The sequence below is a fragment of the Limanda limanda genome, chromosome 14 (genome assembly GCF_963576545.1).
Source record: "Limanda limanda chromosome 14, fLimLim1.1, whole genome shotgun sequence".
Taxonomy (NCBI): Eukaryota; Metazoa; Chordata; class Actinopteri; order Pleuronectiformes; family Pleuronectidae; genus Limanda; species Limanda limanda.
This window is the reverse complement of record NC_083649.1, coordinates 4687845-4714445: the sequence shown is the minus strand read 5'-3', so window position 1 is coordinate 4714445 and position 26601 is coordinate 4687845. Positions and strand designations below refer to the sequence as shown.

The 26601-nt window shown below is 41.7% G+C and overlaps 2 protein-coding genes across 5 annotated transcripts in view; one reads left to right on the top strand and one right to left on the bottom strand.

Annotated features, from left to right (window-relative positions):
* Window positions 1-382: 382 nt before the first annotated feature.
* On the bottom strand, window positions 383-19453 carry emsy (EMSY transcriptional repressor, BRCA2 interacting). Of its 3 annotated transcripts, none has more exons than XM_061086142.1 (20): window positions 19266-19453; window positions 17026-17134; window positions 16836-16935; window positions 16664-16738; window positions 15924-16099; window positions 15676-15831; window positions 14624-14883; window positions 13639-13864; window positions 13275-13508; window positions 11770-11919; window positions 11495-11668; window positions 11266-11402; window positions 10019-10222; window positions 8545-8749; window positions 8250-8417; window positions 5811-5969; window positions 4728-4813; window positions 3555-4157; window positions 2480-2884; window positions 383-1344 (listed from the first exon to the last, which is right to left on the bottom strand). In XM_061086142.1, exons 1-20 carry the CDS (start codon window positions 19266-19268, stop codon window positions 1174-1176), a joined length of 3801 nt encoding a protein of 1266 aa, XP_060942125.1. In that variant the 5' UTR covers window positions 19269-19453; the 3' UTR covers window positions 383-1173. The 3 variants fall into 3 exon arrangements, with proteins under 3 accessions (XP_060942125.1, XP_060942126.1, XP_060942127.1); XM_061086143.1 differs by having other exon boundaries at window positions 13275-13493; XM_061086144.1 differs by having other exon boundaries at window positions 10019-10192; window positions 13275-13493.
* Window positions 19454-20620: 1167 nt separating this feature from the next.
* Window positions 20621-26601, top strand: part of arhgef12b (Rho guanine nucleotide exchange factor (GEF) 12b) — a 28973-nt gene continuing 22992 nt past the window's right edge. For both annotated transcript variants that reach the window (XM_061085826.1, XM_061085825.1), the window contains exon 1: window positions 20621-21294. In XM_061085826.1, the coding sequence (XP_060941809.1) occupies window positions 21263-21294 (32 nt within the window). In that variant the 5' untranslated portion in view covers window positions 20621-21262. The remainder of the gene's footprint in view (window positions 21295-26601) is intronic.

Genomic DNA, 26601 nt, shown 5'->3' with positions numbered 1-26601 from the left:
TGACTTAAATACAGATTTAAAAGGTTTTACATGTTTTTAAACGTCCTTAAATAACAGATAATATGTCTGGAATGGAAACATTGCACAGAGACCATGCAGTCATTGTAATATTCTAGTGGAGAATTAACTTTTTGTTGACTGATGATTTCAGATCCAGGTTTTGAAAGTTGAGTCTTGTTCTTTTCATATTGAATATTTACATATTTGTCAGGAAAGTTTTGTGTAAAGACCGAAACCGAAGCTAAAACTTGATCCTGAGAAGAAAACACATCCTTACGTCCGAGCTTTTACAGAAACATGCAATATTAAAGAATAACATCATCTTAACGGCTTCAGGTGAATTTTGAGAACTTCCTTTAAAACCAATAAACAAACCGACAGGTTCTACTGAGCCGATTTATTGTGCAGATTAAATGATTCCTCTCAACAAGTCGTCTAGTTCGAAAAAGGTATAAAAGAAATGCATAGTTCAAACTCTCTATGCAACTTCATACGTGGTGACATTTTCACAGCAAACTTTTTTGAACTCCAGAATATATATTACAAAAGAAAAAAGGTACATTTCCTTACTCATTGTATATTTTTTTTTACACTTGAAATGAGCAGTAACACATAATGTTGGACTCGATGATTCCTCTGGCTCCTCCTCCTTCAGCTTCTCTTTCTACCAAAACTTTACATCCATCGTTACAAAGTTCATCTCATGATTTAAAACCTTCTCATGATTTTAAACCAACGGCTGAGACACTTTCTACAAAAATACATGTCGCAGAGTTTCCTGGGTGACATGATTTTTTTCACGTGGATTGAAACACTGGACGACCTCCGGCTGGTTTGAAAGTGTGTTTGTGGAATTCGATGATTTGACATCGGACCGAACAAATCATTTCTCACAAAGTCCTGTGAGTAACGAAGTGAACACGTGGAACCAGCAGGTCGGTTCTGGGAGGATCTGTTGGAATCCTTGCACCTCACTCCCACATGTTTTACGAGCAGCCAATAAAAACCACATGTTCCGTTAGTTGTGTGGAGGAGGAAAAATAATACTAGGCTTATTATGAACAAATTCATATTTTACACGACTTAAAACATTCTCGCTGTTGTCAGAAACCAGTGGGTGTTTGTCTGCCGGGTCCGAGGCCTCAGTGGTCCCGTGTGGGGGGGGGGAGACACTTAGGGCTGGTCGGGGGGGCTGGCGGCCGCGGCCTCGTCGTTGCTGCTGTCCACCTCCGTCTCCATGGGGCTGTCCTCCTCCAGCTGCTGGCTGGTGTAGTTGGTGATCTCCAGGAAGCCGCTGGGCTCCACCACCACGTTGGACTGGCTGGAGTCCGGCAGGATGGAGTACTGAGGAACCACCGGCACGCGTTAGTCACATCGAAGGCTTCCAGTCACGCTCCAGCTCAGTGAACTGATCATTTAACATATGATTCTATATTCGTAGATCTATAGATGATAAATAAAGATGGACAACGCGTCTCCAACTCCTTCCAGAAGTCCCACTTTCCAGAAGTGAAGCCACGATATCCTGAATAAGAACGCGGCCATCTTGCTCTGATGACATCAATCACGAGTCAGTCTCAGCTGTCAATCAAGATGTCCCCCCCCCCCCGTTGTTACATCATTAAATAACAAATCAAAACCAAACTTTCACTTGAACAAACATCAGTGTGAGAAGAACCACTTAAAATGACAGGAGCCATATTTGAGAAAAATGCATTTAACGTGTAATTTTTACGAGTTTTTAGTTTGGTTCATGTTCCATCTGCTAACATGGAGGAGGCCGGGGTTTTGACCTCAACTGCAGCCGGCCACCAGGGGGCGAATGACGAGCTTCGGCTTCACTTTTGTGAGCCGTCACATCGTTTAATTGGTTGTTTGATGATATAAAAACCATTGTCAACGTCATGATTGACAGCTGAGACTGACTCCTGATTGGCCGAGCAGGTGTATCGGCGTGACCTTGATGCCACACCTCCACTCCACCATCACCTCTGTGCAGACTCCGCCTCCTAATTGCGTCAAAAGCACAAGATGGCAGCGTTCGTAACTGGAATATTTTTGTTTAATTTTGTGCAACAGGGGGAAGTTGAGACATGTCCTCCATCTTTATTTACAGTTGAAGGTTCGACTTTATCCAAACATGTTTAATTAGAAGCTGAAGATGCTGATGAAACTTAAATGTATTGCCGATATGTATATTTATTAGGGCTGGGCAAGTTAACTCGTTTAATCGAGTTAACTCAAGTGATGAGTTAACTCGATTAATTATTTTATCTCGCGTTAACTCAGGTTTGATTATTTATTGTTTTATTGTGAAAGTCAGGCTTTTATTTTGTGAAAGTCTGTTGCTGACTGCTGCAGAACAGGAAAAAGGAAAATAATTGGCGGATAAACAATCGAGTTAACGCATCACTTGAGTTAACTCGATTAAAACGAGTTAACTTGCCCAGCCCTATTATTTATGTGATGCACATCTCACCTCGATGACCTCCAGGTCGGCCTTGCTCCTCTGTGACGTGAGGCCCGGCATGCGGCTGAACTGCTGCGTCTTGGCGTGCGAGTGATGCATGGCGGCGCCCGAGCTGCTGATGAACTGACCCGAGTCCAGCGTGCCGGACACGGCCTGCACCGCCAGCGCTTTACCCAGGGGGCCGCAGTCGCTGGAGGAATCCACCACCATGGGCTCCGTGCTCGGGTCGATCTCCGCCTCCATCATGGAGATCTTCAGGATGTCCGACACCGAGGGTTTGCCCCCCGGGGGTCCGGAGCTGGACTCGGGGACCAGCTTGGCCGTGGCCTCGGCGCTGCTGAAGACCGGCGATGAGTGGTGGGCGCTGCCGAAGGTGATCTTAGTGACCGTGGCGCTCTGCGTGATGATCGGCTGCTGCGGTGCAGATCATTCAATGAGGATAAACAAAAGATATATCGTTAATCAACTGTCAAATTGTTAAAAATATACAGTGACACAATATATTGATGTATAATACTGATCAGTATCCGAATAATAAGCTAATAAGCTATTTAACCTATAAGAGGAGAGGAGAAGAAGAAGCGTGTTTCATGTTTCTAAGTTTGAAAAGAAGGAAACCTCAGCAGCAGTTTTTATCCATAACCGGAGAACATATGTTTCCTTCTCTCTGAGGAGACACAGGATTTATGGAGCAGATGTTTGTCGGAGCAAACAACTGAATTCATTCCAGTGACGTTTCCACTTCTCCTGCTGTGATTCATTTACATCCACATGTCAGAGACGTGGACAATACAGTGAAAAACACTCAGGCTGCAACAGAGAGTTGTTGCATTTGTGGTTTTATTGAAACTATATATCAGTCAGTTGTTATAAATCGTTAAGTTTAATAAACAATGATGAATGTTCCTCTTGCGGTTTCTGATATTAATGAATTTGTTATTTTGTCAGATCACACAGATGGAGAGCAGAACACAACATTCATCAGAGGTTTGTATCAAGGTAAATATGAAACACGTTCGATTCCCGTGTGTGAACAGCAGACCCCCCCCCCCCCCACACAGGGTTCAGTGGTACGACCGCTCACCTGGCTGGACACCGTCTTCTCCGTGCTGACCGGGTGGTGCGCCTGCAGGGGGGGCGGGTGGGACATGGGCGTGTGCAGGGGTCTGTGGTGGGACGTGGGCGCCTGCTGGAGCTTGGGGAGCTGCGGCGTCACCAGGAGCTTGGTCGGCGTGCCCGGGGTCGCGACCTTGGCCACCAACTGGGCTGGTGCGGGCAGCGGCCGGTCCTTCGGGCTCTGGGTCAGGGTCTGGGGTTTGGGCAGAGTCTGCTCCCGTAGCTTGGGGAGATTCTTGGTCAGAGGGGGGGTGGAGGGGAAGGCGGTGGAGGAAGAGGAGGGCTGGCTCATCTGGGGTTTGCTCTGCAGCTGAGGTGGCGGTGGTGGTGGCGGCGCCTTGGCGGGGGCAGGGGTGGAGGTGGAGGTGGAGGTGGAGGTTGAGGTGGAGGTGTGCCGGCTCTGCTCGGCCTCAGCCTGGCTCGCAGGTGCCGGCTGAGCCCCTAACGAGCTGGACGTCGGCTTCACGGGATCGGCCGCTGGTTGAGAGGAGCGGTAGAACAAGCCGGTCTGAGGGTCCAAGGTGTCGCCCTCCAGGTCGCCCACCTCCATCACAGCTTTACTCTCAGACGCCTGGAGGAGACACAAAGACGCCGAGTGAGGGACGGCATCAAGAGAACAGAGGGAGGAGTCTAACACTGTCTCCAGGGCATCAAGATAAAACTCTATTTGCTCAGATAATCAAATATTTAAGGCTCCAGAATACATTTTTGACTGATTAACATAGATATCTAAGAAAAGATATGGGGCTGTGTGGCCTAGGAGGTAGAGTGGGCGTTCTCCAACAAGAAGGTTGCCGGTTCAATCCCCTCTGTTCCCCATCTGCATTCCTTGGCAAGATACTGAACCCCTAAATGGCCCCTCATGAATGTTGAGTGTACTAAAAATGTAAGTCGCTTTAGACAAAAGCGTCAGCTCAATGACATGAAATGTAATGTAATAAAAGTCCCACAAGGAGTCAGGACAAACATGGGTTGTTCAGATGGAGATTAAAAGGAAAGTTCGGTGCAATAATCGATTGTTCAAAAACCTGGTTTCTTTTTTCACTTCTGCACGACTGTCTCTGGGATCGAGAGTTTCAATCAGCCGACTGACTCCTTAGCTTTGAATGGAAACTACGTCCTCCTGAGCTCTGACCCTCACCGTGTGGCTGGCGTGCGAAGCTGCAGCTGCTGCGGAGACGGCGGCCGGTTTGAAGTTGTGATCCTCGCCAACTCTGCTGACTTTACCTGTCGGGGGGGGGGGGGGGAATCACAGTCCAGCTGTCAGGTGATCTTCACGTTAAGATATAAAAGCAAATAAGGGCAAGCATGGTGTTGGAGGGTCTGTCATGTGTAGGGTTGCAAAGGGGCGGAAAGTTTCCGGTAAATTTCGGGAAACTTTCTGGAAACTTTCCATGGGAAGTTCAGCTCGGGTATTTTGGAAATTTTGTAAAAAATAAAAAAAAATACGCAAATCAAACCCTGAGCAATAAAAACATCATTCAAAACTCTATTTTAAAGATGTATGGAATGCAGCACACACTGCACGTTGAGTTTCAACCCTCCACTGTGCATTCTTCCATCACATGCACAGATAACTCCCAGCATCCTTCACTCTACAGCAGGGCTATTGAGGCCTGCTGTAGTGTGCAGGACTAGTCAGGTAAGTTTCAATGATATTACTGGGAAAATATATTAGTATGCTGATTGAGGATTTTTCATCTGTTCATCTAGCCTATTTCCATTCATTTATCCATCAATTGTAAAATATTTTCACAGACGATTCCAATTGTTTGGCTAACTATTTATATCTCTGGCATTGCATTAGTGTTTTTTTACAAACTTTTTTCTCATCTTATTCTACAGAACAATGCCACGTGCACTCTCTCATGTGTGGAGACATTTCACCTCATCCAATGTAGAAGGAAAGGCTGTGTACATTTGAAAATACTGTGCAAAGACCTATGTTAAGAATGACACAACGATGCAGAAGCATATAGTTAAGTGCCAAAAGTTTCCTCAGGGCTGAAATCAGCCTATGACACAACAAAATGTTTATATTTATATCTGTATATGACAAGGTAAATACAGTTAGTATAAATTACCCACAACATTTCCAGTTTATTTCGTTAATTCCCATATATTCCCGTAAATTCCCGTATATTCCCGTTAATTCCCATGGAAAGTTTCCAACTTTGAATATTCCCGGAATTTTGCAACCCTAGTCATGTGACAGCAGTCGTACCTGTCGCCAGGAACTCGGTGCTGGGCTCGGCCTCGGAGGTGGGGGGGGCTCTGGACGACTCGGCGCTCGGCCTCTTGTCCTGGCTCAGCTGGATGGGCACGGCCAGCTGGCTCAGGTCGATGGTGTGCTGCCGCAGTTTGGCCTCGCCCTTCTCCTTCACTATGATATAATAATACAGCAGCAGTTCAGGTCAAATCCATAAATGATCACAAACGAAGCTCAGCTGTTTCTAATGAACTGTTCCTGTGAAGTTACCCAGCAGCTTGTGATCCCTGTATCTCTATGGAGCAGTTTTTAACAGAGGGGTCACAGTCCTACCAGAGGTTCCACATGACACTGTTAACTGTTTTGCATTTAGCTTTTCACTTTTTTACTTCACTTTTTATATCTTTTATCTTTTATATATTTTTATTCAGAAATGTTTATCTCAAAATAAATGTTACTTTGTATAAATATTGGTAAAAAGTGAGTAAATAAGAAGTAAACAGTGAGTAAAAATATACTGGTTTCCCATTTCTTATTGCTCTCCTATGCATGTTGTATTTATAGCGTTTTTATGTTTCTATGTTCATTGTTTGCACCAATAACCAGAGCAAATTCCTTGTATGTGTGAACGTACTTGGCAATAAAATACTTCTGATTCTGATTCTGACATTATTACACTGATCTCTACGATGAATAAAACAGTGAACAAGAAGAAGAGCTGCTGAGTAAACATGGATATAAACTATAGAAAAGAAAAATCTGATTTGTTCTATGTAGAAGGAAAATGCATTAAAAGGATACGTCAAATGAAATCTAATGATAAACACGACCACTCCAACAAGATGTTTAGAAAACCAACATGTTGCACTTTTATATTTCACAGAAAATGTTTTACATTAAAGGTCTTTCAGGAAATGGAGGGATGATGCTCTCTGAGTCACTGGAAGACTTTTGATATGAAACATCTGTGCAGGAAATGATGCATTTATTTATGACTAAATGATAAAAACAGCGATGCAAAGGTGAATTATTGCAAATTAGTGACTAAGAACTAAATCACTGTTAAATCTTAAACTCAAGGCAAGAGTGTGACACAGCTGATAAATGTCCAGAAGCGTAAATAACAAAAATCAGGGAAATCTTCTTAACAAAATATGGTTAAAAAATGTTAAGATAAATGATCAAATTAGGAATAAACACGTGACACTAATATGATCCTGTGTCGAATGCTTCTCTCTGTAGTTCAGGTAAATAAAAAGCTTTTTACTTGATAGATATTTTAGTGGTTAACACAGAGACGGTGTTTTTAAGGGGGTTGAAAACAAGGAAAACTTCCATTAAAATAACCGGATCTCTCACAATCATCTCTTCAGGGACTTTAAGAATCAAAAACCCCTCCCCACCCTTGAATACTCCACACAGCTCTTATCTCTGCTCATCAAACCCAGTTCTACAGGTTTGTCACACAATGAGCTCAGTGTGAGAGTCACACACATCACAAACACATTGTTACATTGGGTTGGAAGCTTGTTGGACTTTAGCAGCTCCAGAAAGTCCAGGGATATTTGCTTGATGGCAGCTTGGCTGGAAACTGAAAGAGTGTTTATCCCTCGCGGCTCTGGAGCAATCTGCCCGATGACATCAGGTCGGCTGACGCAGACAAACTTTTATCGGAGAGACTTTTTCCTTTTACTTGAATCTAAAACAAGTCTGAATTATCTTTGAATTCTGATGATTTAATGACTCCTTTGTTTTAAATGCTGCCAGGTCAAGCTATTTGTAATCTGATGTTTTAAAGTGCTGTGTAAATAAAGATTATAAAGGTGGTTTCCTGAAGTATCGTCTACAGAATCTTGGATTAGAGAGATGGCAATGTATGTTACATTAGAAAAGCTAAACTATGTAATCAGGGGTAAAGCACAGGAATTTGAAGAGATGTGGGAACCCTTAATGGACTTTCTCAGGCAACGGTAGATTATATCTATCTGTAGGGATATCGAGTGTGCCATTTTTATTTTATTTTATTTATTATTGTTATTATTTTACGTAGGTATTTGTGTTTATCTTTATTTTTTTTTTTTGCATGTAGTATATGCAGTGAAGTTCGCCTGCATTTCATTGTGCAACTTGTGTGGTATGTGTCAATGTGTTTTGTAGGTTCTTATTGGAAATTAATAAAAAAAACATTGTTCAAACTAAAAAATAAAGGTGGTTTCCAATAAACGTTTAAATCTTCTTTGCTAAAGGCTGAAGGACTAAAGTTATGAAGGCAAACTGTTCAAGAAGTGACGTATTAGGGTATTTTTGACAGATTCGGAGCTCGTACGCTGGTTATCAGCAGGAATATTCTGCTGGACTCTGCAGAGCTGCTGTCGTCATGGTGACAGGTGGTAACCCCCCCCCCCCCCCATGTTTGTTTACACTGCAGTCGTTCCCCCGACATAAAAAGCTCACCAGTGATTTGCTGCAGCTCCAGCAGAGCTTTGATAGTGGAAGTCGCTGACTGGGATTCCCCTCCTGTCACCTCCTGGTAGATGATGGTGGGACCGGACTCCACCGACACTTCCTGCTCAGTCCACTCGTGCTCCCTGGAGGAGAACAGCTGCACTACAGGCTGCATGTCTGAGGAATGACGGGAGCAAATGTACATTTATGGAATCAATGTTCTCATGAAGGCAGGAAAAACACAAGGCTCAGCTAATTCATCTCTGATCCTGTGCCACAGAGGAGAAGAAGAGGAGGAGGATACCTTGAACGTGTGAGGCGTCGCCTGCTGAGCTGCTCGCCTCCGGGAAGCTGGCGACCTCGTCCTTCGCCGACCCGTCCGAGCAGGAGGTCAGAACATGACCCGCCTCTGCAGCCCGGGTCACCTGCTGCAGCGTCTCGGTGACCAGCTGACGGGTCTGTTCGCTCACCACCGCCGTCTGGAACACTGGTTTGGGCTTGATGAGAACCTGGAAAGAAAAAACAGAACGTGTTAGTAAAGCAGAATTGATATTTTTACAACATTCATTTCATACAAGAATCAGCTGTAATGTGTTAAAACGTCCAGATTCACAACCTTTGTGGTTGCAGCTGACTCCGGTTGACAGGAGGCGGCTTGTTAAAGCTGCTTATATTAATAATAATAATAGATTTTATGTATATAGAGCTGTACATGTAAACTGTGTCAATAGAACCAAGTCACTGATCTTAATTCCTCTTCATGACTGAACACAAAAGTTGAATTCAGACTAAATATGACAAACGATTGATGAGTTTGACTTTAAAAACAATGACTCACTGTTTGTGAATGGACAAGAGGAAGTTAACGAGCGTAATAAAATACTATGATCTAATGTCACCAGGCTCGTTGGACGGCTACGACCTATTTTCATCCCTCAGCGGAAAAAAACACCTTGAAAGTAGCTCGATGGAATTTAACTTCCTGAAAATATATATCCTGATAAGTTCAGATCCTCTAAAAGAGTCAGAGAGAAACACTGCAGGAGGAGAAGTTGATCGTCTGAAATATAAGAATTTCTACAGAACCGGTCGACTCCTCGTTAACTCTTCAAAAATAGAAAATAAAAAATCCCCAGGAAGTGAAGACACGTCTGTGGTGTCAGGTTTCACTGTTCAGGACATTCACACCTGACCTGTAAAGAAACTGTGGAATCAAACCGAACCACTCGCTTTTCTGAAAGATGACGTGTGAAAATCAAAATTACTACAAGCCAACGTCTTCCCTGTATCGACTTTAGAAGGTGGTGATGTGTCAGTGTGGTGATTACAGCTTGTTGCTTTGTCTCAAACAGGCCAAAATACTATTGAATTCCATGTTTAATGTCAGAAACACGATGGAGTTGCAGGAGTCAGACGCTCTGCAGCTGTTTGACCTTCAGGCTGCTCAGAGCCGGCTCTCTCTCCCTGGATGAGGGAAGTAAAGAGGAGGAAGAGGAAAGTTGTGTACATTGTTCACAGCCAGAAGAACCGGGGGATTTCTCTCCTTTGTGTCAACGTGATTGCATTTAATTACAAACTCTCACTTCTCTGGAAAACATCCCGTGTGCAGGTGTCACCAGGAGAGAGACTGAATGTGCAGCTTGCAGAACGAACTTCTCATTTTCACAGATTTCTACAGAATTTCCCCTGCAACTGTCAAATGATCTGAAAGATAAACTCGTGTTTGGTTGCTTCGGTAAACAGAAGCGTCCGATTGGCTGGTGGAGTTTGCGTGTCACCTGCGTCTTGCCCTGCTGGCCGTAGACGATCTTGGTCGGGATGATCTTGGTGGCGGTGGCCTGGGACCCGGCGCTCAGGCCTTTGGGCTGGGTGACGATCATCTTGGTGATGGGTCTGGAGGCGGTGATGATCGCTGGCTTGGTCCCTTGGATGGCCTGTAGGCTCTTCTCCCCCTGAGTCAAAGCAGAAACACACGTATGTCTCTGCAATGAAAGCAGTTACACGTAGCACACGTGGGATTTAGGTTTTTCAAGGAATTTGGCGACACCAAGTGGTAGAATCAAAAACAACAAGGTCCAACATTTTCCAATATAAGATACTGCAGGGCTGAAAGTCACACAGCCTCACTTCTTTACAAACAAATGCTCACTACATCATTTAAAAGATTATTTAACCTGTCAATTTTGAAATGTTTTATACAATTGTTTTGTCTTTAAAAAGATCCCAGATAAAAATCCCCTAAAAACCTACTTTTAACATAATAATACTAATAGAACTCAATAAAATCATCGAAATTGCTGCTACATGAATTGTCTTTTGCACACTCTGTCTACAAATTCTTAGACTCATAGTATATTATATTACCTATTGTATAGTCAAATACTTATATTCATATTCATACCTCTACTATATATCATATCATACTCTCTGTATATTCTTGTTTACATAAGTCTATATACACATATTTATACATGTGTACATGTTATAATTACTATTATTATATCACCATTACTATTATTATTATATATACTGTTGCTGCCATTATTACCATATACTGCTTTTATATTGGTATAATTACTATCATATATAAATATATATTATGTTATATTATATACTATATATACTGTACTATTTTTATATACTGTCTAACAATACCATTACCATCATATCATCAGTACTATTACCATCATCTTGCCACTGCACCTTATCTACCTATTTATCTTGTGTTTCTGTTTTTTTATTCTTTCTACCTCAATATTTTTAATTTTATTCTATTGTATTGTATTTTATTGTATTCAAATATACCGGCTGCTATGACGACTTAATTTCCCTTCGGGGATGAATAAAGTAATCTATCTATCTATCTATCTATCTATCTATCTATCTATCTATCTATCTATCTATCTATCTATCTATCTATCTATCTATCTATCTATCTATCTATCTTTCTCTACAAATATCTGATCAGAACTGATAATGAATAAATAATCTGGACCAAAGCTCTTAAATATTAAGTTTGACTGACCCCGGCGTTTAGAAGTGTGGTGACCACGTTCTTGCCCGGCAGCCCCTGGATGGTGGCTCCTTTTCCCGTCGTTTTCTGAACCACGATGACGTTGGGCTTGGACGTCATGGGGATGGTCGTGATCTTCGTGGTCGTGCCTGTGGAGGAGGGACGACCACATTTCATTGAAACACAACACATAGGGGAGGGTTTCAGATATCGAACTGTTACAGAACTGTGTCGAACTCACCGGACACGATGTTGCTGCTGATGATTTTCCCGCCCAGAGTGGCCAGCGACTTGGGCACAACGGTGATGATGCTGCCGCTGGTGGTCTTCACGTAGGTAGCCCCCCCGCCAGCGGCTGATATTCTTGCTCCGATGTTGGTGCCCACAGTGGGTCGGGTGTAGGTTCCCTGGGAAGCTGTGTGCAGAGTGAGCCCAGGTGAGAATACAGTAGTGAAGCAGGCTGGCTTTAAAATGAACGGGATTAGATTTGGTTTCTCGGGGGGGAAGCGGACCGACCTGTGGGCTGAGTGACCAGCTTGGTGGTCATGATGGCTCCGTTGCTGCTGACGACCATGATGGGGGAGGAGCTGCTGCCGGACAGACCCACTGACGAAGGCTTGGGCAGGATTTTACTGGGCTGAACCTGCTGGGTGATGATTTTCACTCCTGCACACAAACAATACAGTAAATTAGAGCTGTTTGTCAAGTAACTTAAATACAGAGATATTACAGAGCTGATTAGTCATGTTTTTAATGTGGTTTCTTAAAAGGTCAAGGAAATGTTTCATGACCAATTAAGGTTAGTTAGATAGATAGATAGATAGATAGATAGATAGATAGATAGATAGATAGATAGATAGATAGATAGATAGATAGATAGATAGATAGATAGATAGATAGATAGATAGATAGATAGATAGATAGATAGATAGATAGATAGATAGATAGATAGATAGATAGATAGATAGATAGATAGATAGATAGATAGATAGATAGATAGATAGATAGATAGATAGATAGATAGATAGATAGATAGATAGATAGATAGATAGATAGATAGATAGATAGATAGATAGATAGATAGATAGATAGATAGATAGATAGATAGATAGGTGGATGGATAGAAAGATAGATGGATAGATAGATAGATAGATAGATAGATAGATAGAAATATAGATTACTTTATTCATCCCTGAAGGGAAATTAAGTCATCATAGCAGCCGGAATATTTGAATACAATAAAATACAATACAATAGAATAAAATAAAAAATATTGAGGTAGAAAGAATAAAAACAGGAACACAAGATAAATAGGTAGATAAGGTGCAGTGGCAAGATGATGGTAATAGTACTGATGATATGATGGTAATGTTATTGTTAGACAGTATATACAAATAGTACAGTATATATAGTATATAATATAACATAATATATATTTATATATGATAGTAATTATACAAATATAATAGCAGTATATAATAATAATGGCAGCAACAGTATATATAATAATAATAGTAAATATATTAATAATAATAATAACATGTACACATGTATAAATATGTGCATATAGACTTATATATACAAAGAATATACAAAGAGTATGATATAATATGATATGATATATAGTAGAGGTATAAATATAAGTATTTGACTAAACAATAGATAATATAATATACTGTGAGTGTAAGAATATGTAGACAGAGTGTGCAAAAGACAATATTATTGTATAAAATGATATATAATATCAATATGGTTTATATTAACACATATCACATATGATGTGAAGTAAGTGTATATGGAGCTGAGTGTTGTACAGGTACACAGTGCAGGAGACAGGTATATTTAGTGCAGTTCTGTGATGGTGGCTCTGACAGAGGGAGATATTATTGCGGTAATAGTCTTATTGCGGTTGGTCAAAAAAGGATCTTACATCCAGAGACACAAAGAAAAAACCTGATATCTAGTAAGAAATAAGAGAAATAGAAGAAGAGAGAAAGAACCATCGTGTGATGCATCCTTACCGGACTCCTGCTTGATCTGGATGGTCGGCTTGGTTCCAGGTAAGGAGGAGGTGACCTGGGTCTGACCCATGCCGGAGACTCCCAGAGCTGAGCCCTGCTGCAGGTGTTTGGGTGAGTGCTGCTTGGTGAACTGGGCCAGGATCTGAGTGGGTGAGCCCACCAGGGTCTTGGGTGAAGGAAGTCGGGCCGACGCCACCTTCACTGCAGAAGAACCAGAACCTACGGCAGTGAACACTGATGGTGAGACATTAGAGACGGTAGGAAAAAGCTCATGTTATGTATCTGTGCCTTCAAATGAAAACAAATGAATCGTTTCAAATATGAAATGCAGGTTCTTGGAACCGAACACGTATGTTGGACCTACATTGTGCGACCGTTGACATGACCACCGACGGACTGGAGGAGACCACTGATGTCACGGCGACGGTGTTGGCGTTGGTGGAGGGGAACACCACCGTCTGTTTCTGCGTGGGCGCCGTCAGCATGGTGGAGGCGCCCAGCTTGGACAAGGCGGCGTTGTTGTGGGCGTGGGACTTGGACAGGATGTTGGGCACAAAGTTGGAGCTCGGGGAAGTCGTCACGATGATCACCTGATGGAACAGAAAGACATTTGAACTTTGGAGCATAGGGACGGGGGAAAAAATCGATTCAGTTACGAATCGCGATTCTTGTGTATGACGATTTTAAATCGCTATGCTGTCTCCAAAACAGATTTTTTTAAATAAAAAAAAAATTATTAAAAAAAACAAACAAAAACGTATTTATTGGTTTATACGGGGGGGATATATGGAGGGAGCAAGTTGACCAGCTCTTGTTTTTTGCACAAGAATCTAAACATACCCAAGCACTAGCATTGCATCGGCTACATGCAAACAACAATAGCCTACTTTTTGTTTATTTCCAAGTTTATATTTTAAGTAAACTTTTATTCATTCTATTTAATTTACTTTTTATTAATTGTTTAAAAGTAGCCTAAGTGGCATACATTTCTTAATCTGTCAGTTTGTGTGCAGTTGACAGGGGCTATACAATAATAGGGCACATTTTTATTTATTTTCTCTATTGGCTGCCCGGCAGTCATTAAGTTAATGTTAATATTTGAAATAAAACTGGTAAAGCTCTAAGTGAATTTGACTGTGTTGTATTTGAAGGAATGATTCAACATTTTTCCATGGTCCAGTATTTAAAAAAAAAATAACCAAAATAAATCGCAGGAAATCGTAATATCGAATCGCAATACATATCGTATCGCCACCTAAGTATCGTGATAGTATCGCATCGGGAGGTCCCTGCCGATTCCCGTCCCTACTGGAGCAGCGTGAGAAATGTGACCACGCGGCGGGACTCACCTTCTGCGTGGTGGTGTTGGTGGTCTGGATGGTGGGCTTGGTGAAGGTGATCTTCACGGGGGACAGGTGAGGCGGCAGCGAGTTGGCGATGCTCTGCATGATGTTGCTCATCTTGGGGCTGCTGCCCATCGGCACGGTGATGCTCTTGGAAACCTGCGGCGAGATCTTGGAAACCTCCTTCAGCATCACCGGCGACGAGCTGGACGAGTTGGTGCGCCGCCGCTTGCGAGGCTTCTCGTCTTCGTCGGAGCAACTCACACCTGGGAGGGAAATGGAAGGTGAAAGGATCAGGATGTGGCTGCGATGAAATTTAATTTTTTTTAATTTTTATTTGCCTTAATTTAACCAGGTCGGTCCCGTTGAGATACAATGACCTCTTTTCCAAGGGAAGCCTGGCCAAGACAGCAGCATACAAACAATGTCAACAGTCACAAGACACACAGAAATCACATAACACAGATAAAATACATTTAAAAAAACAAAAAAAGATAAGGCAACAGGACTAAAGCTCCGGATTCACACCAAAACAAGAACAAGTGCGGTATGAAGCCGCTCCAATTTCTCTCACACGAGTCTTCAGAGTTTCAAGGTTTATGAGCTCCTTTAACTTTAGAGTTTTTTGCAGTGCATTCCAAGCAGCAGGTGCAGCGAACTTAAAACAGTGCTTGTCAAATTCAGAGTGAACTTTGGGCATAATTAATAAATAAAACTCATTTGAACGTAAGCAGTAATTGCTCTGGGATTTAAAGATGTAATTACATAAGTAGCTGGGGAGCAGACCCAAGATAGCTTTATAAATACAAATATGCCAATGTATAAGGCGGCGTGCTGCCAGAGATGTAATAAATAAATTAACGACGAATGATTCCTCTGTCTTTTACTTTCCTGATTAATTTACTCATCATTTGGTTTAGTCCCTAAGAAAATAGTGAAATTGTCCAAATTGTCGCCAAAACCCCAAGGATATGAAATGTACTATAATTATTAGATTGTTAATTACCATCCGGTCTATTTCCATTTGATATAAGACCTAATATCATGTTGAGACTCACTCTTCACGTAGACCGTGCTCCCGCTGGGCAGCACCACCACGTTGGACGAGGGGCTGGGTGGTCGTGGTGACTTCACCGCTATTCCCATGGCGCCGCTGGTGGATGTGGCGTGGGTGGGGGTGCAGGTGGTGCTCGTGTAGGAGTAACATACGACCACTGCAGGGGAGGAAGTGAAACATATCATTAAGGGTCGTATCGGTTTTAAGATGCCCTTAGTCCCCAAAAAAAAAAAGGTGTTTCTGATCTACCTTCTTTGTTTCCTGTTTCCGCCGGCAACAGAAGGGAGGCGTTCTGATTGGCCGTGGCGCTGGCTACCGCGTTAGCAGTGACAGTAAAAGCTGTTTGAGGGACCAGCCTCGGCAGCAAGGGAACGAGCCGGCGTCCTTCGATGGACCATTCAGACGAGCTGTTAGGACCGGACATGCTGGAAAGAGGTGACACAACATTTAGTTCCTACAACATCAGCCCAGAGCGGATCAGAGATGCAATAAGCTCATATTTGTAGGAGTGAACGTGGCCTTTTTTAGTCTGAAGAGACAGATTTAAACAAACTTTTACCATCAGAAAAATCCACAAATTTTTTAACAAACTATCTTTACAAACCAGATAAATACTTAAAAGAGCATTTATCATGTTTTACCCCCTTTTAGGACGAATTAAAAATACAGCAGTTAACCTTACTTTTGAACATTTCCCAAAATACAGTAAAGTTAATATTGTTTTCTTCTCTTCCTCTTCCCATTAACATCTGAACCTGCTGATAATCAGTCAATCATCTCATTTCCCATCTGTGCAGTTAACAACCGCTTGCAACTAAATCATCTGCGCTAATGAAGATGCTATTTAGAGTGTTTCATTAGCTCACTGAAATTACATAAGAATAGAATTAAACACATGAGATAATAAATCAATCTGCTCATTCAATGTGCTGCCTCTCATAATGTTATGCACATGATAAATGACCCTCACACATCAGCTGTTTACTCACTGATAAGCAATTGTAGTGAGGCGTTCATCATTGACGGCCCGGCGAACTTCTGCACGATGGCGCTCAGTTGAGATTCTAGGAAGACGGTGGACAAAGCAACATTAGTGTTTAAAATCTGAAGAAATTGTTCCTCTCAGGCAACCAGTTTTAGAACATGTTGGGGAACCATTACCCGAGGATTTTAGTGAGTTCTCCTAGAAGATCCTTCTTCTCCTTGGTCAGGTCTCCCTGGGCTCTCAGTGCGCTGATGACCCCGGCGTAGGCCTCCAGCTCTGGAAACACAGAGACACACGTCAACCATCTCGTTCATCAAGAGGAGAAGTTACGGTCAAATATATCTTTTCACAAATGCATAATCTTACCCAGTTTACGGAGAATTCTTTTGCACTCATCCCTGCCCAGGTCAAGGATGGTGGGCCACACCACTGGCATGGTACCAGTCAGCACTGGTTTCTCCAGCTGAATCATTGGCTGAGTGGAGAGACGACAAAAATGCATTTATGAACAAATCATGTCCCATAAACCAATGTGCTGCTGGTGGTGGTTTCCTCTCCCAGTCACAGGCTCTGGGTGTTTATCCTTAAGAGCCTCACGAGAGGAATGAACCCGGTGGTTTCTGAAGGGGGAACCTCGATGCATTTTAATTAAGTGCACTTGAATTTAATTGAATCGGTTCCCCCAGTAAAAGAGCTTTTCCCCCAGTGAACTGCTCCGAGTAATTAATCGGCAAATCAGCATCAATTATGCAGCTTTCAAACAAAACAAGAATAAAAGAACCAATGAAACCTTGTTAACCTTCTGTGTGAAGGAGAAGAAGAGGTGAATACAAACAACTTATAATGTTTTTTTATCATTTTAGCTTTTCTTTGAATTGTTACTTAAGAATAAATCACCAAAATGAATAGATAAATTGCAACAGTCAGTAAGAAAATACGAACTTCCTCACTGCATCCGTTTATGATTTAATGTTCTGGTTGTTTCCAGACACATGAACAGACTCTTGCTCAGCTCTTCAGACATTGGAAGCAGTGCAGAGGCCTGTTTATATCAGTTATATTCAGTTATGTGCGATTTTTTTTAAATAATAATTTAATATTAATGAATGCATTTATAAATAGCCATCATTTGTCCGTGCATCTCCGTCAGTAGCATAGTCTTTTGTTGATAGCATAGTCTTTTATTCCGCCCCCACACCTCAAGGATGTGTTACATTAACACATATTTTAATTTATTATATGATATTTTACTGTATTACATTGCATATTGCAATTTGACACTGTTCTGCTTTTTGCATTTTGAATTTTGAATTTCACTTTTGCTTCTATTTTTATATCTTTTGTTTTTTATATATAGATATGTTTATGTCTAAATAAATGCTACCTTGTATAATAATAGAAAAAGTGAGTAAATAAGAAGTAAATAGTGAGTAAATATATATTGTTTTTTTATTATAATTATTGTTTTTCTTATGTGTGGGTTATTTATTGTGTTTTTATGTTTCTATGTTCATTGTATGCACCAATAACCAGAGCAGATTCCAGGTGGGTGTAAACCTACTTGGCAATAAATACCTTCTGATTCTGATTCTGATTTATTGTGACACACATTGCACCTTTCAGTTCAGTACACTTCACTTTTAAATTACAGTTAAGTTACTAGAAAATAACCATTCATCAACATTTCAAATGATACAACTTGTGTCCAAATTGTTATTCCACAACACACTAAAATGCTTACTTTATACATTGACTAATTTATTACAATAATCATTCAGTATTTATCTACGTTCTCACTATTAGCGTTTGGTTGGAGTTGTCATTTTACAATCAAATACACAACTCTTATTACTCTTGTTTACTTTCTGTTTTTACTTAGAATTTGAGTATTTTCACTATTTTCTGCACGACAGTTATACGAGGCGACACAAACAACTCCTGGTCAATTTGTTGTTGTTGTTTTTTGTTTACATAGGAATTGCTGACAGCAACAAAAAAAACACACAACATCAGCTGAAATACAGTGAAAAGAAAGATGTCAACTGAATTAAAAAAGCTGGATTTAACGGATCAGCTGCTGGACAAACTGAATACAACGAACCAGTAACTCATGTACTGGGATCCCTGCACTGACAGCACCGCCCACCACTGGTCACCCCAGTAACTACAAAACACACAAGGCCAAACACACAATAATAATAACACAACATTTAGCTCAGATAACAACCGACACAACATCACAGACGATCCCAACAAGAACAAACCTCACGTTTGTTTATAATGTTGTTCTGCTATTTGAGATCAGGCAGAAAAACATTAGGGTTATTTAATCTAGCTCGGGTAACGGGGGGGGGTAAACGGATCTTCCATCAAACCCTCCCTCGTCCACGGAACAGCGACCTTACACCAGTAAAACATCCAGAAAAGACACGGATCCTCCCCGGTGCCTAACGCCGGACTAACGTCGTGTTCTGACGGATCCTGCAGAGAAAAGCCCTTCGCGATGGAGGCTGTTAGCATAGCACGGCTAAGCTAGCTAGCTGGTGTTAGCATAGCACGGCTAAGCTAGCTACCTAGCTCCCTGGGACGCCACTTCCATCTCTTACCATCGGTTAGCGGCGCAGCTTCAGGGTAAATCCGAGATCCGCGCGAACATGGCCGGGTCCGAGGAACCGAGGCGGGGGGAGAGACGCGAGTCACGGCGGGGGGACGTGTCAGTGTCCCGCTAGCTGCTCCAGTGTTTACGTTGTGTGTTAGCTTAGCTTCGGCTGCTAGCTCTGTGGATGGAGGGGCGTCTTCTTCCTCGTCTGTACATAAAAGGGAGGATGCGGTGCTGCCACCCACAGGCGGGCGAGCGAACTGCAGCTGGCCAAAGTTAAAGGTCCAGTGTGTCAGATTTGGAGTTATTTATGTTAGAAAATCTAAAGTAATTTTCACAAATCATCTGAATTGTATGAATTGTTGTATTCTTAACTGTAGAATGGATCATTTATATTTAAACACTTTAAATTGACATCAGTAAATAGTAATATAGAATATAATCTAGACACAATCATATAATATTGTGAAATTATTGAATGTAAATAGGAACACAAATAATCATGTTCAAAATGTATATTATGCAATATAATACCATTATCTATATTAATATCAAATGTGCCAGTCTACATAACGAGTACTTTTGCAAGATAGATAGATAGATAGATAGATAGATAGATAGATAGATAGATAGATAGATAGATAGATAGATAGATAGATAGATAGATAGATAGATAGATAGATAGATAGATAGATAGATAGATAGATAGATAGATAGATAGATAGATAGATAGATAGATAGATTGATAGATAGATAGATAGATTACTTTATTCATCCCCAAAGGAAAAAATTAAGTCGTCATAGCAGCCGGTATATTTGAATACAATAAAATACAATACAATAGAATAAAATAAAAAATATTGAGGTAGAAAGAATAAAAACAGAACACAAGATAAAATAAAATAAAATAGGTAGATAAGGTGCAGTGGCAAGATGATGGTTATAGTACTGATGATATGATGGTAATTTTATTGTTACACAGTATATAAAAATAGTACAGTTTATATAGTATATAATATAACATAATATATATATTTATATATGATAGTAATCATACCAATATAATAGCAGTATATAGTAATAATGGCAGCAGCAACGGTACTTTTTTATGCTAAATCGTGCACCTTTAATCGAGTACATTTTAAATTGCTGATTTAACCTATAAGTTAAAAAATGTTGGTACTTTTTCCAACACCAGTCTGAGAGTTTTGTGATGTACGAGCAGCTCCTGAACGCAACAGGATGGAAGGTGGGTTTTCCTCCTGTTTTTAGTCTTTTGGGGCGAGAGAGGGCGAGAGAGAGAGAGAGAGAGAGAGAGAGAGAGAGAGAGAGAGAGAGAGAGGAAGCATTTCCTTTTTCCTTTTTGCATCACAGTGAAAAACTATCTTCATTATTAGGTGAATAAAAGTAACGGAGCTGGAGGAGGATGCTTCAGAAACTCTGATCTGCGGAATAACTCCGGACGTCGCGTCAAAAACAACAGGACGGATAAAGTTCATTTCGGATCCTGCAGCCAGACTTTGACGTAACTTTCCCTCGGACACCAGGAACCGACTGAGACTCTTCATGGAGGATTTCCCTGAGGAGGAATAGAGATTTAAAAAGATAATAATTCTGGATTTTGGAGTTAAATGTAAGAAAAGTTTGGGGGGAAACATTTCCAGATGTGTTTTCTGGAGCCAACAGGAGCTGACTGATGAAATATACTCACACCCCAAAGAGGAAAAGAAACGTTCTCTTCATTCCTTGGATTTAATATATTTCATTATCGTCCTTATAATAAACTTTTGATCCACTTTACCAGTTCTGCTCCTCTGGGATTTGTTTTATTCTAACGAACCCTCCCAGCTGAATAACGGGATTTAAACGTAGTTCCATTGGATGTAAGGACTCGTTCACACCGGAGGAGACAGAATGAAGGAGCCGTTTTAATTAATAACAGCAGGATTTGATGGTGAACATGTTATTCAGGTGAAATCCTCGGAACCTCGCCAGGGAAGCCCAATGAGTGTCACACAGTCCACACTCACTGACAGGTAGGTTGAACTCGCCAAACTCCTTTAAACATCCTCTAATTTAAAGTTATTTTGGTTGTTGGAAAGCTTTTTTAATAAATACAACATGACATAAGCTATGCTGCCATTTGATTGAGTCTTAGGGTAAACTCGGCGTAAGCTTTATTAGATATAAACCCCTAGGTCTCCACAAGTTAGTGAATCTAAGTGTTTAAAACTGGTTAGAATTGTTGACCCTCCTCATGCTCCGTTGTGGGAGGAGACGATGGCGTCTGAGGATTCGACAGGACTTCAGAAGTTAGATTTTAGTAAATGTAAAAGTTTTTGATTTAATTAATTTACCCCCGAAACAAGCACAAGCCTTTTATATTCCACCTGGGTCCTTAAAGAATATTCTGTCTCTAATGTCTATCTGGGAAATCCAAGGCAAGTTCAAAACAACACGATTTCCCAATGGAGTTCTGAAAAGTCTCGTCTCTAAAAACAAAAAACGGGAGTGAACGTGATTTGTTTGTCTGCTCATTGATGGATTTGATTAAATTGCTGTGTTGAAGGATCGTTATGCACCAGTGTAAACATGTCTGTTAGTATTCAGTGGAACAGGCCTGTGTCTTTTGCAGGATGGATCCTTCTGGAAGGAGGAAGCTATGATACCTCCATATGTTTCACTGACATTAAAGTGCATCGTCTGTGATTGAAAACAAGGTTAAAACATGAGTGTTACTGAAAGTTTGTCTGGGAACCGGCTGCAGAATTACACACAAACTAGTTTAACATCACATTGATCTGAGCACATCAACAGGAACTTGATTCTATGATCAGATGACAAACAGAGGAATAACATATATTTTGAGCCTAATCCTTATCTCATCCTTTATAAAGTCTTGCACCTCTGGATTTTTATTGATACCAACCTGAAACACATTCGGCCAGTTTCCCACCAAAGACCCAACATGAGGTGAAAAAGTTATTGAAAGGTCAATTCCTGTATTTCAGCTTTTCAAATTCCATCCCGAGGTAACCTGCGTGTATTTGTACAGTCAGTAATCAGTAATTTCCTCTGAGGAAACGCCAGAATAAAGGCACACACGACCGCCTCGGAAACTCAAACAAAGTCATTTGATTTCTCCGACCTTCAGCCTGCAGACAGCAGCCAGCCGCTCGGGCTCGGCTGCTCTTTAGAACAATCGGCCTCCTCTCTGTAGACCTAGTTTGGATTCTCAGTAAAGTTTCTATCACGAATTCAACATTAAGGCTGTGTAAGGTTTTACAATCATAAAGAACAGAGGGACAGTCAGCAGATATAAATACTTTATGTCGACCACAACTGGATGAGCTGGTGGCTTCTTTTAACATAAAGACTGGGAACATTGGAAATCCACGACTGATTTGACACGGAATCACATAAAAGGCAGAGAGCTTATTTCTTTTTTAGGGTCACAGGCTCGAGCAGAGTTTCCAGAGAGAGTCAGCGAGCCAAGGCTTCGGTCTCCGTTCAAACACAATGATGTCAAACCTGGCAACCTCCCTGGGAAGATAAGACTTCAGTAAACTGGCTCTGGATGTTGTTTGTCATGAAACGGCTCCATCAAGTGACTCCCCCCTGAAACCACTGAGGGAATATGTGTATCTTGGTGTAAAGATGAATCAAACCATTCACAGGTTCTTGATTAGTGAGCATTAGAAGTGTTGGTTAGGTGGGTTTCTCAGCTTTGGAGAGAAACAGGGTAACTGCTTATTCCACATGACTTGTTTCAATCTTCTCAGCTCCTTTAAATGCCCAAAGCTATAAAAAGAAGACAGAAGAAAATAATAAATGGCACAGATCACTACTGTGCAGACTCTGGCTCCAAATGACGTCATTGGTGCAAGATGGCAGCATTTGTGCAGCATCTTGGTTTCATCTGTTTTATTTTGCTTTTAGAACCATTTCAGAACAACTGTTTTTTTACTTGCAAACCAGTTTCCGTGTCTGCTCCTGTGATCTGATCCGTCCCTGAGTCAGAGACATCTCTCTTCCAGCTCAGAGGAAAAGACCGACCACTCTTCACTTTGCATCTCTCGGGTACTTCCTGGCGTCGCTGCTCTTTTATGTTTAGTTTGAAACGTTTAGTTTGTTTCATTATTCAAACACAACGCTCTTGTCATGTGGATTTGAAAGTTGCTGCTGCAACCTGGTCTGTAAAAAAAAAAAAAAGGGGTCCAGTTGCCCGGGGCAACATTTGTACCGGCTCCAGAAGTGGGTAGGTCACATGTTGGACGTGGTTCAAGGGTTTCTCAGTGAGAAGAATTCGAGGGTGAGCAGCCGGCCTGGTTTCTCCTAAGGTCAGGATGTGACAACCCCCAGTGGGACATGTCCTCCTGTCGGCCTGGACTCAGGGGACAGACTGAACCCTGCGTCTTTCCTGAGGAACGCTGTGAATGTCCTGATGGTGGGACAGCACAGTTCCCTGCAGGACGGGTCTCGGTAGACGGCTTTTAGACCCTTTAAAGGAAAACTCTGGCTCGCTGCAACTTGGGTTTTATTTTACTTCGGCCGTTGCTTTTATCGGTTCCAGAAACCTTGGATTCACTAAAGAAATAATTGAGATCTGGGAACATGGACATGGCTGAAAATAGGTAGAGAACAAGACAAATGAAAAGTCCTAAACTACTAGTTCGTTCAGAAACAACTTCACAGTGTATGGACCGATTTGCAGCTGTGTGACCACGTAGTTTTTCTGAGACGTAGTTTAGTAGTAGTTCTTTAAATGAAGTCAATCCTTCGACTTTCCTCTTTTCATTTCCCTCGGTGAGTCACGTTTGACGTCACACACACGATAAAAAGTGAGGAAACAGACAATCTGTCGATCACTTTACTCGGGAATGGTCCTGACGTGTGGAGGTGCTCGAAACTAGAAACGGTTTGAACTGTGGTTTCCTTCTTTTCAGTGTTCACACATCCTCCTCCTTCACTTTTCACATGTTCAACCGAGAGCAACTCGTCCCCCCCCCCCCCCCTGTTGGGTGAAAAGCTTGTGTCAGCCCAGTGCTCAGACCTGTGATGTACAGTAAAGGGTGAAATGAAGCTGAATGGCTGCAGGCGGTGGACCAGCTCTTTGTCACACAGTTTTTGCTGATTCTTGTGTTTTCCCGCCGGCCGGCCGGGCCTGCTCGCCCACCGACCACCCACCCACCCACTCCCCCCCACGCACCCACTCCCCCCCACGCACCCCCTCCACCTTGCCCGGGCTCTGACGGGAAGTGGTGACATCACTGCTGAACAATGTCTGTCCGGCCCACCAGGCCACCGGGCCGTCCCAGCTCAGTGACAGCACAGGGCTGCTGGTGTCTCACATCACTGCATCGAGGTTAATAACCAACCAGACGCTCTGAGATCTGCTGCTGGTGAGACGCCTCCTGGGCCGGAGATCCAACGTGAAGCAACTGATAATACTCCTATAATATAAAAGATAAACAGAATCTACGAAGAGACTCAAAGCGAGTGATGCAAAACCCTGTTGTTCTAAACACTCGTGTGGTGTTTTGGACGAGTCTCACATGCGTTGAGCTGCTTGATTAGATAATTGCCCGGGAATTAAATTTGAATTTGGATGTTTGTGGTGACGCTGCGGTCGGAGAGAAGTGACATCAGATGCAAACGCACAAAGATTCATTCATGCAACAGAATTGGAGAATATCAGGAGTTTGATGCTGGTGTGAAAGCAGCTTTACTGAAGATTCCACTGTGTCAAACCACTATTTAAAATCACAATAGTGAGCCACACTGTTGTTGATTGTGTAATGTTTCTTCATCAACACACACATTGTACTTTAATTTAGACTGAGATGCACCATCCAGCTGCTGGAAAACCCTGAATGTGTTTCCCTCTGCGGTTGAACAACTGTTTTAGGAATTAATTGCAGTTTTTAAAAGATAAAACTATGTATTTGTGACATGTCTTTAAATAATAAATGCTACACATTGCGTAAGGAGAGTGATCAGTTATTAACAGTTGGTTAATTCATGTTTTATTTTATTATATAACCTAATGTGTTCATGATAAACCCAGCTCCAGTGTATGTGGACTTTGAGCTTCTCTCCTTCTTGTTGGGATTTTGTCTCTGGAGCCGAGTTCTTTGCTGTTATCTTCCCGGAGGAATTGTCTGGTATTTTTGGCATCTGGGGCCCAAGTGGCTCGCTGCATGTTTTCTGTTTCCTTGTTTGATAACCGTGCACGACGGCAAGTAAAGAGAACCTGAGCAAATTAGCCGGCGGACATGTATCCCAGAACGGATTCATTAAGGAAATCAATAATTCACTTTTAATAATCGCGGTGCCAGTAAAGTTTTCACACGGACACGAAGACGTTTCCTGTGAACTTGTTCGTGAACCTTCGGTGACTCGAGAGTCCTGAACGCAACAGAAAATATGCATCAGATCTAAATGAGGCGTTCAGGGACCTTATCTCTGTAATGTTGGGAAACTGTTCTGACGTTTGACAGATACTGGAAGGTTTATCAAATATTATCAGCTGATAGACAGTTTATAAAGATGGATGACATGACAGCTCCACCAAAAGTGAAGCCAAATCTTCCAGATCGCCCCCTGGTGGTGATCAACCCAGCCTCCTCCATGTAAGCATATGGGTTTCTTTTTAACTACTTATTGGATGATTTGACAGCTGAGGCCCTGACTCTAAATTACGTCATCAGGGATATCAGAGATATTAGGGCTTTTGGTACAATAAAAGGAAGTGGAGTCGTGTCAGCCATCTTTATTTTTAGTCTATGACTCATAGGTATTGGTGTTTACACGTCAGCTGATGAGTGACAAGAAGTTACAGTGAGTTTTATTTTTTTCACCGGGCAACAATCACCACATTATTAATATGATTATTGAGATTCTACTATTGAGTTTCATAATTTTACTTACTAGTGAAAAACATCTATTGATCTTTGTGGTTCAACATTTTCTTTAATCATATCCTCATTGTTGTTGTATGGATGCTCCTGGATAATGAGACGAGCCTCCAGGTCACCACTTTTAATTTGAAACATATCATTACATATTCTTTCCATGAGTTCAGGATATTTAAACAATAAAATTTCACCTCAGCTGCCAGAAGAAAAGCAAAGACGTGAATTGCTCTGAAGTCACTAAATCGAGATGCCTTGTCGTTGCATTTGGGACAAAACATGACGCCACAGTTGTTGTATTTGCCCGTAAACTAAAAGTGAACTGATAAAATCTGCTGATTGTTGCATTAGTTTCCAAACAAAGTAATTTGTAACTTCTGTTTGCTGTTATCATGTCACGTCACAAAAATTAACTGAGAGTTTCTTGCC